The sequence below is a fragment of the Anolis carolinensis genome, chromosome 5 (genome assembly GCF_035594765.1).
Source record: "Anolis carolinensis isolate JA03-04 chromosome 5, rAnoCar3.1.pri, whole genome shotgun sequence".
NCBI lineage: Eukaryota > Metazoa > Chordata > Lepidosauria > Squamata > Dactyloidae > Anolis > Anolis carolinensis.
This window is the reverse complement of record NC_085845.1, coordinates 171,710,481-171,724,044: the sequence shown is the minus strand read 5'-3', so window position 1 is coordinate 171,724,044 and position 13,564 is coordinate 171,710,481. Positions and strand designations below refer to the sequence as shown.

The following is a 13,564-nucleotide window of genomic DNA, read 5'->3' as shown; positions in this document are numbered from 1 at the left end:
GGATTCTTTTAACTCGAGAGTGCTGTACTGATGGGGGCGCCAAAGCTCGTTTCACCTCGAATGAAGCTGTCTTAAATCGAGGGACGGTTGGCGGAAGGATTCTGTACAAGGCGCGTCTTGTTTCAGAAGAAGAGCCGAGCCGGCCGGATCTCGTTACGCTATATAAGGAGAAGCCGAAGACGCCATTGTCCTCATTGTCGGCTGAAATCTAAGGAGGAGGGGGTTCTGTGTGATTGGCGCGGGCTCGGCTCAGACCGACGAGGCGCAGAGCTGTTTGAGCTTCCTCAGGCGCCGCCATGGCACCGTAGGGGCGGCAGCGCGAGCGGCAGAACGGCCATTGCAGAGGCGCAGCAGAACCGGCCGCGGCCTCGGCACCTCCAGGCACCTCCAGCCATGGCGTGAGTATGGCCAAGGAGCAACAGAGAGAAAAAAGATTAGAGGAGTCATCTACACGGTCACATTAATGCAGTTTAATCCCGCTTTAACTGCCATGGCATTAATGGGACAGCGTAGATGGCCCCAGCGGGAGAGGCAAGCGGGTAGATGGTGTCATAGACCTTGACAGGGACTTGTTTATTAGTCTATTCACGGCGAGCCTTTTGTGGGCTCTGGTTCACTTCTTGAGAGGCGTTTGGCTCGAGGGACCCATTTCTTGCGGGAAGAACTGGGTGCCTTTTACCCAGATCTACAAGGGGAAAAACCCCAATGAGATAATCGGGTTGCTGTTAGTTTTCCGGGCTCTATGGCCATTTTTTGAAGCATTCTCCTGACGTTTCGCCCACATCTATGTCGGGCAACCTCTGAGGATGCCTGCCATAGATGTGGGCGAAACGTCTGGAGAGAATGCTTCTGGAACATGGCCATACAGCCCGGAAAACTCACAGCAACCTAGTGATTCCAGCCATGAAAGCCTTCGACAATGAGATAATCTTCTGGGAATTAGTGTTTGCCTTTATAATAGGCTCACAGGGAATGTAAATTCCCCGTGGTTGCTCAATTAGGCTAATTAGTGGACAAAGTTATTTCCTTTCACACTGAAGAAAATTCCTGGAGAGCATAAGTATTGATCCGTCAGTGATCGAAAAATGTAAGGTTCTTTTTTTTAAAAAAAATTGCTGTCAGACATAAATTGCAAAAGACGTGGGTTGCTGTGAGTCTTCCAGGCTGTGTGGCCATGTTCCAGAAGCATCCTCAGATGTTGTGAGTCTGTTGAAAACTAGGCAAGAGGAGTTTATCTGTGGAAAGTCGAGGGTGGTAGGTCTGTTTTAGGCAAGTGTGAATGTAGCAATTGGCCACCTTGATTAACACTTGACTCAAACAAATAGAGTTCTTTCTTCCACCTATGACTTTCCACAGATATATAAACCTCTTGTCTAGTTATCAGACCTCACAACTTCTGAGGGTGCCTGCCATAGATGCAGGTGAAACGTCAGAAGAGAATGCTTCTGGAACATGGCCATACAGCCTGGAAAACTTACAGCAACCCAGTGATTCCAGCCATGAAAGCCTTCAACAACACATAGTAACAGATGTGTTATTATTTGCCAAAAACGAATTATATTTTATGTGGTATTCATGAGGCTTATGTAAATGTTCAAAGTACACAGAAAATTAATCCCTTAGAAAGCCAAGAACTCTTGATGTGAACAAAGAGATTCCTTTCAGGTCTATCCTGGTTCATTTTAGAGTGTTTTTGAGTTGTCTAGAAAAACACTAAATTTATAGATGGATTTTTCACCTTGGTGGACATCCTTGTATATGAGCATTTCTCCACTTTTAATCTCTGAAAGTCCATGTAAAGTTCCTGGAATTTTTAAGGTGCTTCTGCTTAGTGTGGATTAAACAGATAGTAAAAGATGAAAACTAGTTGGACCAGCTGAAATAAAAAACGTGGCAGGATACAAAATGGCGGCCTAGGTGTTGGGTGGGGACACAGACACGTAGAGCACGAAATGGCTGCAGCTGTTGTAGCAAATGAAGGCATGAATCAAGCGAAGGGAGTGGCGGGTGGAGCGTCTGCTGTGCCTCGGACCATATATGGTCATGAGGAAAGAAAGGCGGGTAGGCAGAAGTGGGAACATTTGATAGCCTCTAGTTGGCGCCATTTTGTGGTTGTGGGTTGGTATTCAGAAGAATTTCAAGTCTGGATTCCAGATGGCGCCTCAGAAAAAACTCCGGCAAGCATCATGTATAGAATGTCTTATCCTACTGTAGGGGTAAATTCAAGGTCCTTACAAAATTGTGTCACCTTGGTAATGCCATTTTCTTTGCTTTCCAGGTTTTTCAAAGCATTGCACAGCAGCTTTGCTGTTTTCGACAAAAATACCACCGATTTGTCCACCCTTTTCGACGACAAAGTACTAAAACTTGGCCAAGATGAGCTTCTCAAACACAGAGATGTTGTGGGGGGATTTTCTCTCCCCCTTCAACCAGCCGTGTTTGGGGGCTGAAGAAAGTCTAGGACTCTTAGATGACTATCTGGAGGTGGCCAAGAAGCTCAGTTCGCATGGGTTCTCCAGCGACAAGGCTAAAGTGGGCGCCTCCAATTGGCTGGCTGTGGACAGTTTGAATAATGCCACAGACAACAGCCAGGGTAAGACCAGAGGGATAAAAGGATTCTGGAAATGCAAGGGGCGAGGGAGGGAGTGTTGGTCTACTCATTCTGTGAAAGTGAGCAGTCTTGAAAATAAGCAGTTCTTACTTTAAAAACTTTGCTAATATAATGGCAACTGGATATGTTCTGATTGTGTATTAAGGAAAAGAATTTATTTTTATGAAACGTTTAGTTTTCTCAAAGGATTTTTTCTTTCCCTTGACAGAGGATGCCTTCTCTGGCATGGATTGGATGGTGGAAAACATGGATCTGAAGGAGTTTGACTTCGATGTGCTGTTAGGTATTGATGATCTGGAATCCACCGTCTCACCAGATGAGCTCATGGCCACGTTGGAAAACACGTGTGATCTACTTGAGCCTTCCATTCAAGAAATTCCCAGTGAAGAAACTACACTGACACCAGAGCAAATTATTGAGTCCCCAAAACCCCCCACCAGCTCAGATCAGACGGCCTCCCTGAGCCCCTTGCTGACATTAGCCCTCTCCCCAGAGCCACATGTCGCCACTGCAGACAACCCTTTCAGCTTAGAACTAGGCAGTGAGATAGATGTTCTTGAAGGAGATGGGAAAACAGAAGCCCATATCATAGTGGTAATTCCACTAAATGTCATTCCAAAGTGTGAGAAGGAGGAAGAAGCACATTCTGATAATGATAGTGGAATATGCATGAGCCCAGATTCTTACTTTTGTTCACCCCAGCAAAGTCCCACCACTTCAGTTAGTTCCCTCAGTGATGAAAAGTCTGTTGCGGCTGTGCATATTGTTTCCGTGCGCCCCACACCTTATGATCACCCTGAAGAAAAGGTAGCATTGAAAATGAAGGGAGAAAAAAGGGTAGACAAAAAGCTGAAGAAGATGGAGCAAAATAAGACTGCAGCTACACGGTATCGGCAGAAGAAAAGGCTAGAGCAAAAGGCATTATCAGGAGAGTGTAGAGAATTAGAGCAGAAAAATGAAGTCCTGAGGGAGAAGGCAGATTCCTTGAGCAAAGAAATTCAGTATTTGAAAGATCTGATTGAAGAGGTCCGCAAAGCCAAGAATAAAAAGGTTAAAGTTCCAGAATAGGGTAGTCAAATAAATGTTACATGCATGTATATAAAAGCTTTGTGTAAACGGTGTTGTTGCTTAATAAATTATTTTCTAGTATATGATTCTATGAGTCTTTCAAGAGTTCATAATATACTGACTAGCCTCATGAATTTAATAAAATGCTGGAATAAATAATGAGAAGGACTAAACTGTTCAAAGGTTGGGCAATTCATTATACACTGGCTAGGTAGGAAGATAATTGTACATGTAAATATTTAGAGGCAGCTATGCAGCAAAATGAACAAGCAAGGATATGTTTTGGGCCAACTGAAAAAGTTGTACACTTTTAAAGCTTCACTGGCTTCATAAGGCTAAAGATTTAATGCAGGAGAAAATTGTGATGCCAAGTCAGTTTGAGATCTGGTATTCAGTGATTTTTAGTGCGGGCAGAAGTTACTTCCCTTACTGCCTTGTAAGGACGAGGGACAAAGCAAAAAGTAACATTTGAACTCATTAGCAACAGAAAAATAACCTTCAGAATTGGGTATCCTTTGTCCTATGTAAGATGCAAGACTTGGGGTTTTATTATGTGTGTTGTACCTATGTATAGTGGCCATAAGCATATCCAGGTTTCTTGTTGCAGACAGCCTTTTGCATTTAGTCTTGCAACTATTACTACTAAAAACATTAACAGATTTGTATGCTATAGTAAAGCCAGCATGGATAAAACAGAATAGCCTTTTAAGTGCCATTATCTTGGCCAGCAAGGTGTTCCTATGGCTAATCTGGCCACTTGTCATATTTTCCTGTTTTGTTGTTTATTCGTTCAGTTGCTTCTGACTCTTCATGACATGGACCAGCCCGCGCCAGAGCTTCCTCTCGGCTGTCACCACCCTGTAGAATAGCTTTATAAACACTGCTCATTGTTTCCATTTGGAAATTTGTACAGGTCTGTTTACAAAGAAGCCGAGATTGCTAAATGTAGATTCACACAGCTAACATGATGGTTGAAGTTTCTGCCACCTTTTGGGCAAATTATTTATTGCAACCATAAATGAACTTTGCTTTGATCCACATGAAGGAAATACAAACAGAACCAAACATCTTTAGCTGTGTCTCCAATACAGTTTAATTTGTGCACTGTCTTGCCTTGTGTCCTGAAAATTATCTTGGCTCCTTTTGTAAAACGTTACAACTGGTGGCAAAGAGTTGAGCTTAAAAGGTTTTCATACTCAGTTTTACTGAGCTGGAAGTGGAGTAATCCTGGAGGGACCCAAGTCACTTAGAATAAATTGAAATACAAAATGTAGACACTGCAGTGCAGCAATTCTAGCATATAATTAAATATGCTGGTTGATTAAAGGTATATTAAAGAACCATACATTTGAAAACCACGCCCGAGCACTCATTACTTCCCAACATGAGTGAGTCCTTAATATGAAAAGAGCAATTATTAAGGTATCAAAACTATGTAGGAGGTTGGAGTTTGTTTTTAAAGTCATCCTTCCCAGGGCTGTATACTCCCAATATCACGATGCCTACACCTTGCTCACTTTCCAAAGGTCTGCAACGTAAGGTGTGATAACCAATCATTGTTTTCCAATACTTAAAAAATGAACCTTTTTTAAAAAGACAATTTTAATTTGATGAGTGACTGCAGAAGTACTACACTGCTCATTTATTAATACAATATTGAGATTGATGTATTTTCACATGACCGGATAATAGGGAACTATAATCTGCATCAGTCTGCAGAGTACAAGCATAACAACAAACCTGGATTTATGCTACTACTCTTATGAAACTACTTCAGATTCCCATTTCTTTTGGCTAGTGCCACAGTACTTGTTACAGTACATATAAAAGACTTCCAAATAGTAGCAACTTGGTTATGTTTTAGGCATAATATTCCAGTGTTGTGTTTCTTGAATCAAATTGGGAGTCCTGTGCTTATGCTCTAGAAGACTTTCCTCGCTCCCAAATTGGGCAATCAGCTTCTCTCTGATATACGATGATGGGAGATTTCATTCTATCTAGTTACTCTAGATTACAGCAGCAAGTAAATGTAAATGAGCAGTTTGCATCCTGGTGATAGGGAAATAAAGATTCTATGCACACAGGACAAACTGCAAAATCACACATTAGATAACTGAAAAATCAGATGTAAAGGTTCTGCACCCTCTGAAAATATGTATCCCAAAAACACACAAAAAGGATCTGTAAACAATGAGAAACAGTCTCTTTGGTCAGACTCTTCCAGCTCCCTCAAAATACTCCCTCTCAAATCGTTGGAAGTCTTCCTCAGTGAATACCGTGTCTGAAGGCTTTTTCTTTGCTTCCTCTTGGGAACGGTCTTTAGCTTTCCTCCCTCTGTTTTGGTCCAAAATCTTCAAATCCATTTGCAAACAAACAAACATTACACCATTACTAACAGCACAAACTTACATCCATCAACCATAATCTAGCCTAAATATTTGAACACTGCAGAGAGACAAAGAAAAACCAGTATATGAGGATTTATATAGGAAGCAGAATAAGTCATTTAAATTCAGTGCAGGAAGGCAACACTTGCATATTTCAGAATACTTCATGAAAAAACCCTAATGATTACTAGGATTTTGAAGTATTCTGGCTAGAATGCTAGATGAAAGGCAGCACTAATTCATTCAAATGGAAATGCATAGAACTACACTAATATTGTATTTCTTCAATTCATCAGTTGTATGATGCACAATAACAGCAGTATCATCAACAGAAAAAAAGTTTATAAAAGCACTTGCAATTCTAAGATGGACCCAGTTTTTAGACACATTTAGATGGAGGGAAAGTACATCTTAGAAGTGAAGTAATATACTAAGTCTCCTTTCAAAGCTGGGACCTGTCAACTGAGCTTTTATTTCAACAAACAAGTCGCATATAAAGATGCAAAATAATGCTTGTTTTTTAAACCACATAAACAGTATCTCTATAAAGCTGTGTGTTTTCCTCTGGATATGAATGAAAATAGTAGGTTACCTTTTTAGTGACAGTGTTGTCTGTAACGAAGTGATTGCTCATCATGTACCGCATATTCTCCTCAAAATGGTCAACAGCTTGATGTTTCCTATATTCCTCTGGGGATTTTTTTTTCCAAAAAGTGTAACTTTAGTCCAAATAGAGGCATGGGTTATAAATCTAGAACTGTTAAACTGGTCTTTAGTTGAACAAAGGATAAATGTTTATGGAGGACAAACACAAAAGTCTTTATCACACAGTGCCATTTCTGTTATCTTGAATGCAATTAATTCTCAGTGTCACATTATACATCTAATCCCTTTTGACTTTATGGCTTTCAATACCACTACCCACTTCCAGTGTCTGCTGTATATACACTTGAAATTCTGGATAACATTTCAGGCATTTGAGATCTCAGAAGCATATGTTATAACATATTACACAACTATAAATTCATTAATCTTTAAGAAGAAAAAAAGACTGTTGTGGACACAACTACCCAGCCAGAAACTGAAAAAGGTCTGACATAGCAGAGGACTTCCAGTTGCTTATTTGTCTGACAGAGTAATTTTAAACAGTTAGTTTAAAAGCTGAATTTCTTCACTATTTACATATTACGTATGTTAAAGTCACAAACAGGAAATCAGAACACCAGTGTTTCATCTACTCTGTAGAATGAGTGCAGTTTCACATCTCTATCTGTTATGGCTCAACGCTATGAAATCCTAGGATTTGTAGTTTGGAAAGGCACCAGAGCTCTTTGACAGAGAAAGGCTAAAGGGCTTGTAAAACTTCCACTTCTATGATTCCAGAGCATTGAGCCATGGCAGTTAAAGTGGTGTCAAACTGCATCAATTCAACAGTGTGTAGATGCACCCTATATGTGCAGAATTATGGGGACAGAAATGGGATTGACAGATCCCAGAAGGGAACCACCTCCCCCTTGTTGTTTCTCTCTCACCTAAAGCAGATTTGACCACTTTGCCTTTGACGGTGGCCTTGTTTCTTCCAGGCCCCAGCCGCTTCTTCTTCTTTCTCAACCTTTTCAGCAACTGCTTGGTCGGTCTGGCAGAGGATGCCACTTTCTTGGGCTGGGAAGAGGATGCTATTCATAGCAGAAGGAAAGAAAGATTCAACCCAGCGAAGGAAAAAACCCGATCCCTTCTGTGTTGTCAAAAACTTTCATGGCCAAAATCACTAGGTTGCTGTGAGTTTTCTAGGCTACATGGCCATGTTCCAGATGCATTCTCGCCTGACGTTGCACCCACATGTATGGCAGGCATCCTCAGAGGTTGTGAGGTTTGTTGGAAACTAGGCGAGTTGAGTTTATATATCTGTGGAAGGTTCAGGGTGGGAGAAAGAACTCTTGCCTATTTGAGGCAAGTGTGAATGTTGGATCACCCCGATTAGCATTGAATAGCCTTGCAGCTTCAAAGCTTGGCTGATTCCTGTCTGCGGGAATCTTTTGTTGGGAGGTGTTAGCTGGCCCTGATTGTTTCATGTCAGGAATTCCCCTGTTTTCAGAGTAATGTTATTTATTTACTGTCCTGATTTTAGAGTTTTTAAAATACTGGTAACCAGATTTTGTTCATTTTCATGGTTTCCTCCTTTCTATTAAAATTGTCTACATGCTTGTGGATTTCAGTGGCTTCTCTGTTTAGTCTGACATAATAATTGTTGAAGTGGTCCAGCATTTCTGCTATGGCTGACTTCTCTGATTGAGCTAGTCTGCAATGCCTTTCATGTTCCTTGCTTCGTGTTTGGGCGCTGCGTTTGCAACATTCACATTTACACTTGCCCAAGCAAACAAGAGTTCTTTCTTCCACCCTAGACATTGCACAGATATATAAACCCCACTTCCCTAGTTTCTAACAAACCTCCCAATCTCTGAGGATGCCTGCTATAGATGTGGACGAAACGTCAGGAGAGAATGCTTCTGGAACATGGCCATACATCCCGGAAAACTCATAGCAACCCGGTCCCTTTTTTTTTATCTCCTCCCATTTTTTTCCTATTACCTCCTGTCGCCTCAAGCAGCTCCAGACCCTTTCTCAGCAAGGAAGCCGACATATTTCCTCCTTCCCAGCGTGAACAGTATTTTGCCCCTCAACAATATGGTGGACTCTTGAGCTCACTTCCGAGCTCGTCTTGCCACACTTCCGGTTGTGCTTGTGGACTCTCTGTCCTATAGTTTGTCATTCGGCCCGCTTAGGTCTCATTGCGCTTGCGCAGACTAGAAAGCGAGCGGAAGGGAGAGGAGGGGCTTATAGGGTGGTTTAGTGAGAATGGCTAATTGAGGACATCTCTTTGCGGGCTGAAATAGGCTGCTTATTTTTTCTTATTTAACACTATATGGCCAGCCTAAAATAAGAGAGTGCTTAGCAGCAGTTTAAGGATACATCTACTCTGCGGAATTAATCCAGATTGACACCACTTTTACTGCCATGGCTGAATGCTGTTAAATCCTGGGATATGTAGTCTTGCAAGATTTTTTGCCTTCGTTGCTGTGAGTTTTCCGGGCTGTGTGGCCATGTTCCAGAAGCATTCTCTCCTGACGTTTCGCCCACATCCATGGCAGGCATCCTCAGAGGTTGTGAGGTCTGTTGGAAACGAGTCAGGTGGTGTTTCTATATCTGTGGAAGGTCCAGGGTGGGAAAAAGAACTCTTGTCTGTTTGAGGAAAGTGTGAATGTTGCAATTGGCCAGCTTGATTAGCATTGAATAAAATCAGGGCAGTAAATAAGGAACAACACTCAGAAAACGGGAATTCCAGACAAACAGTCGGGGCTAGCTAACACCTCCCAACAAAGGATTCCGCCAGGCAGGAAACAACCAGTCTTTGAAGCTGCCAGGCTAAATGCTAATCAAGCTGACCAATGGAAACATTCACACTTACCTTAAGCAAACAAAAGAGTTTTTTCTCCCACCCTGAACATTCCACAGATATATAAACCCCACTTGCCTAGTTTCCAATAGGCCTCGCAACCTCTGAGGATGGCTGCCATAGATGTGGGCGAAACGTCAGGAGAGAATATTCCTTGAACATGGCCATATAGCCTGGAAAATTCACAGCTACCCAGTTATTCTGGCCATGAAAGCCTTTGACAACACAATTTTTGCCTTCTAAAGTGTTGATTCCTCGTCAGACTAAAATTCCCTTGATTTCATAGCATTGAGCCATATCAGCTAAAGTGGTGCCAAACTGCATTATTTCTACAGTGTAGATGCACCCCATGACTGGAGAGCAGGGTTCAAATCCTCACTCGGTCACGGAAACCCACTGGTGACCTTGAGCAAGTCACACTCTCTCTGCCTTAGGGGAAGGCAACGGCATGTCCTCCCTCCGCCCAACAAATCCTACCTACAAAACCCTAATTGGAAACAAAGCAAATCATTTCTTTTTCACTACGTGATTATCAATCAAACCAGGCTTTCAGAATGTGCCTTAGCTACATGCTAATGATGCTTACTTGGAAATAATGTACCATTGACTTTAATGAACATTATTTTAAATAAGTAAAGTCGGGGTAGCAGTTTTAATGAAGTGACCTTGCCAAGAAGAGAATTAATTCAACAGGCAGAAGTCTTTGAATTCTTTTTCCCTTTGCTTTTTGTTGGCTTGGAGCTGGGGACAGAACTGGAAGATAAAAGGGGTGTGTGCGTGATCTAAAACCGAAAAAGCTGCATTCTGTTTTTTTATCACTATTATGGATTAACAAATACTTTATAAATGTAGTTTTTCAGGAAAAAGTTCCTTTTTTATAATAACTCCAAAGATAGCTAGCAACAGGCATGTTTCGTGCAGGATTCTTGAAGCTTTATTTTTTAAAAACTAAATTTCTAATATTTGCTCTATATACAGTAGAGTCTCACTTATCCAACACAAACGGTCAGGCAGAATGTTGGATAAGCCAAAATGTTGGATAATAAGGAGGGATTAAGGAAAAGCCTATTAAATATCAAATTACATTATGATTTTACAAATTAAGCACCAAGACATCATGGTTTACAACAAATCAACAGAAAAAGCAGTTCAATACACGGTAACATTATGTGGTAATTACTGTATTTACAAATTTAGCACCAAAATATCGCAATGTATTGAAAATATTGACTACAAAAACATGGACTGCTAAAAGGCAAACTGCTTTGGATAACATGGAACACTGGATAAGTGAAGGTTGGATAAGCAAGACTCTACTGTAATAGTATAGTGAATACTGTAGTTTGATTTCACCAAACTAGAGTCTTCATGATTTCAATGGTAATATGGTGCTAAATCCAGCTAGAAAGTCACTCATAGGTTTTATTTAATAAATACGTATTCAATACTTCTCTGACACAAGGAACAAGTTTTATTCATCGTGTCAGAAGCGAATTGATATAAATACAGTTATATTTTTTAAAATACACAAACTAAGTTAAAAACTTGACCATATACTAGATTTCCTTTGACTGGCCACTTGCAGTGCCTCTGGTGTTGCTGTAAGAAGGTCCTCCATTGTGCATGTGGCAGGGCTCAGTCTGCATTGTATTAAATGGTCTGTGGTTTGCTCTTCTCCACACTTGCATGTCATGGACTTCACTTTGTAGACCCATTTTTTAAGGTTGGCTCTGCATCTCATAGTGTTAGAGCGTAGTCTGTTCAGCGCCTTCCAAGTTGCCCGGTATTCTGTGTGCCCAGGAGAGAGTTTCTCATCTGGTATCAGCCATGGATTGAGGTTCCGAGTTTTAGCCTGCCACTTTTGGACTCTCGCTTGCTGAGGTGTGCCTGCGAGTGTCTCTGTAGATCAGCTATGGGCAAACTTCGGCCTTCCAGTATTTTGGACTTCAACTCCCACAATCCCTAACAGCCGGTAGGCTGTTAGGGATATTGGGAGTTGAAGTCCAAAACACCTGGAGGGTCAAAGTTTGCCCATGCCTGCTGTAGATCTTAGGAAGCTATTTCTTGATTAAAGGTGTTGGCTTGCTGGCTGACATCCGAACAGAGGATGGGCCGGAGATGTCAATGCCTTGGTCTTTTCATTACAGGCGGATGTCAGGTGGTGCAATACTGGCTAAGGAACAAGTTTATCTAACAACTTCAGCACAGACAAGCTTTTAAATTAGTTTCAGCTTGTGTTCTTCATTGTTACAGGGACTATGAACAAGTCCCTCCTGTCATACAAAAGCATTTTAACATTTTAACAGAAATTATTTGCCAGAAAAAGCATTCAATAGAATAGACCATACAACTGTTTTTTTTTCAATTTAGAGTGATTAATGATTGTTTATTTCATTCAAATTATAACCAAGCAGCTTTTTTGATAGCCAAGAACACCCCCTCATTTAAGCTTTATTCTTCCTTCTATTCTGATTTCAGCCTACTTGGCACACATGTGAAATGTTGCCTTTACAATAAACTGGTGACTTTGGTAGCCCTTGTCCTTGGCAAGCTAACGCTGGCACTAAGAGATTTTCTCATTACATTTTCTGCTCCTCAAGGAATCACATTTATCTCAGCCTTTCCTGTGCCAGACAGCCTCTTTCGGTGCCAGTTCCTTTAAGAGTTTATTGACCAAAAGCATTGAATTAATTTTGCTAGAGAGTTTATTATTCCCTTAAGTGCAAGCAAGTAGCTATTCTTTTATATAATAGATTTTTTTGGATGCTGTATTGTTTTATCTGAGTCAGCAGGGTTTTTTTTTAAACCTCATCAAATTAGATTCAGTACTTTCAGCTTCTAGTAAGACAGGTCTCTATGTTTATCCTTCACCAGTTTTCCTGGAACTGTTCGGCAAAAATCATTTGAGAAATCATGATCATCTTTTACAGCACAATCCAATACATGTTGATGAAGAGTTGAAGCTTACTTTCAGATAGAAGGATATGGGACCACAGCCTCATTTATCCATTCAAATTCAGGCCAAAACAAATGGATTTGTTTTTCCCCTCCTCTGTGTATTCACTTGCATTTGTAAGAAATCATGGGTGTACCTACACTGTAGAGTTAATGCAGTTTGACACTACTTTAGCTGTGATGGCTCAATGCTATGAAAGTCATAGTTTCACAAGGTCTTTAGCATTCTGTGTCTTCCAAATTACAGCTCCTAGGATTCCATAGCATTGAGCCGTGACAGTTAGAGTGGTATCAAACTGCATTAATTCTACAATGTAGATGCACTCCATGCCCACTGAAGTGAGATTGCTTGTTGCCTATGGCAGCCAGTTGAAGAACACAATCCAGAAGGTCCTGTCTGACTGCGAATGTGATTTAAATGTTTATATTTAAAATTTAAGTGCATTTAGTGCTAAAATGCATTTAGATGGGCATGGTTGTAACTGAAGGAAGGGACAGTACAGAGGTGAAAAAATAGCTGGGAAGACAGCCAGTTTGATACAGTGGTTTGACTGTTGGACTAGGACTCTGAAGAACAGGGTTCAAATGCCTGCTTCGTCATGGAAACTATTATGGAAACCCTCTGTCAGCCACAGAGGAAGGCCAAGGCAAAACCCACTTAGAACAAATTTTGCCAAGAAAATTCTGCAATAGATCAGAAACAGCTTGAAGGCACACAGCAATCACATGCCTTCTTGGAGCTGACACTGAGACAGTAAGGATTTTGGCCTGAGAAATTTTTATGTGACCACGGGTATGTAGGTATATAAAATAGGTATAAAAACATAACATTAATGATAACAAATCAACTCTCAAATCAGAACAGTAAATAAATAATACTCTGAAAACAGAGGAATTCCAGACATGAAACAATCAGGGCCAGCTAACACCTCCGAAGAAAGGATTCCCCCAGGCAGGAAGAAACCAGGCCTTGAAGCTGGCAAGACCATTAATGCTAATCAAGGTGATTAATTACAACATTCACACTGGCCTCCAACAGACAAGAGTTCTTTCTCTGACCCTAGACCTTCCACAGATATATAAACCTCC

At 41.1% G+C, this 13,564-nt stretch overlaps 2 protein-coding genes across 2 annotated transcripts; one reads left to right on the top strand and one right to left on the bottom strand.

Annotated features, from left to right (window-relative positions):
• The first annotated feature begins 112 nt into the window (after positions 1–112).
• atf4 (activating transcription factor 4) lies at positions 113–3,760 on the top strand. The gene is made up of 3 exons (XM_003220981.4): positions 113–398; positions 2,279–2,593; positions 2,820–3,760. The coding sequence occupies exons 2-3, from the start codon at positions 2,377–2,379 to the stop codon at positions 3,677–3,679; spliced, it is 1,077 nt and encodes a 358-aa protein (XP_003221029.2). The 5' UTR covers positions 113–398; positions 2,279–2,376; the 3' UTR covers positions 3,680–3,760.
• Positions 3,761–4,650: 890 nt separating this feature from the next.
• Positions 4,651–8,809, bottom strand: rps19bp1 (ribosomal protein S19 binding protein 1). The gene is made up of 4 exons (XM_003220982.4): positions 8,656–8,809; positions 7,599–7,742; positions 6,659–6,756; positions 4,651–6,030 (listed from the first exon to the last, which is right to left on the bottom strand). Exons 1-4 carry the CDS (start codon positions 8,705–8,707, stop codon positions 5,890–5,892), a joined length of 435 nt encoding a protein of 144 aa, XP_003221030.1. The 5' UTR covers positions 8,708–8,809; the 3' UTR covers positions 4,651–5,889.
• Positions 8,810–13,564: the final 4,755 nt, after the last annotated feature.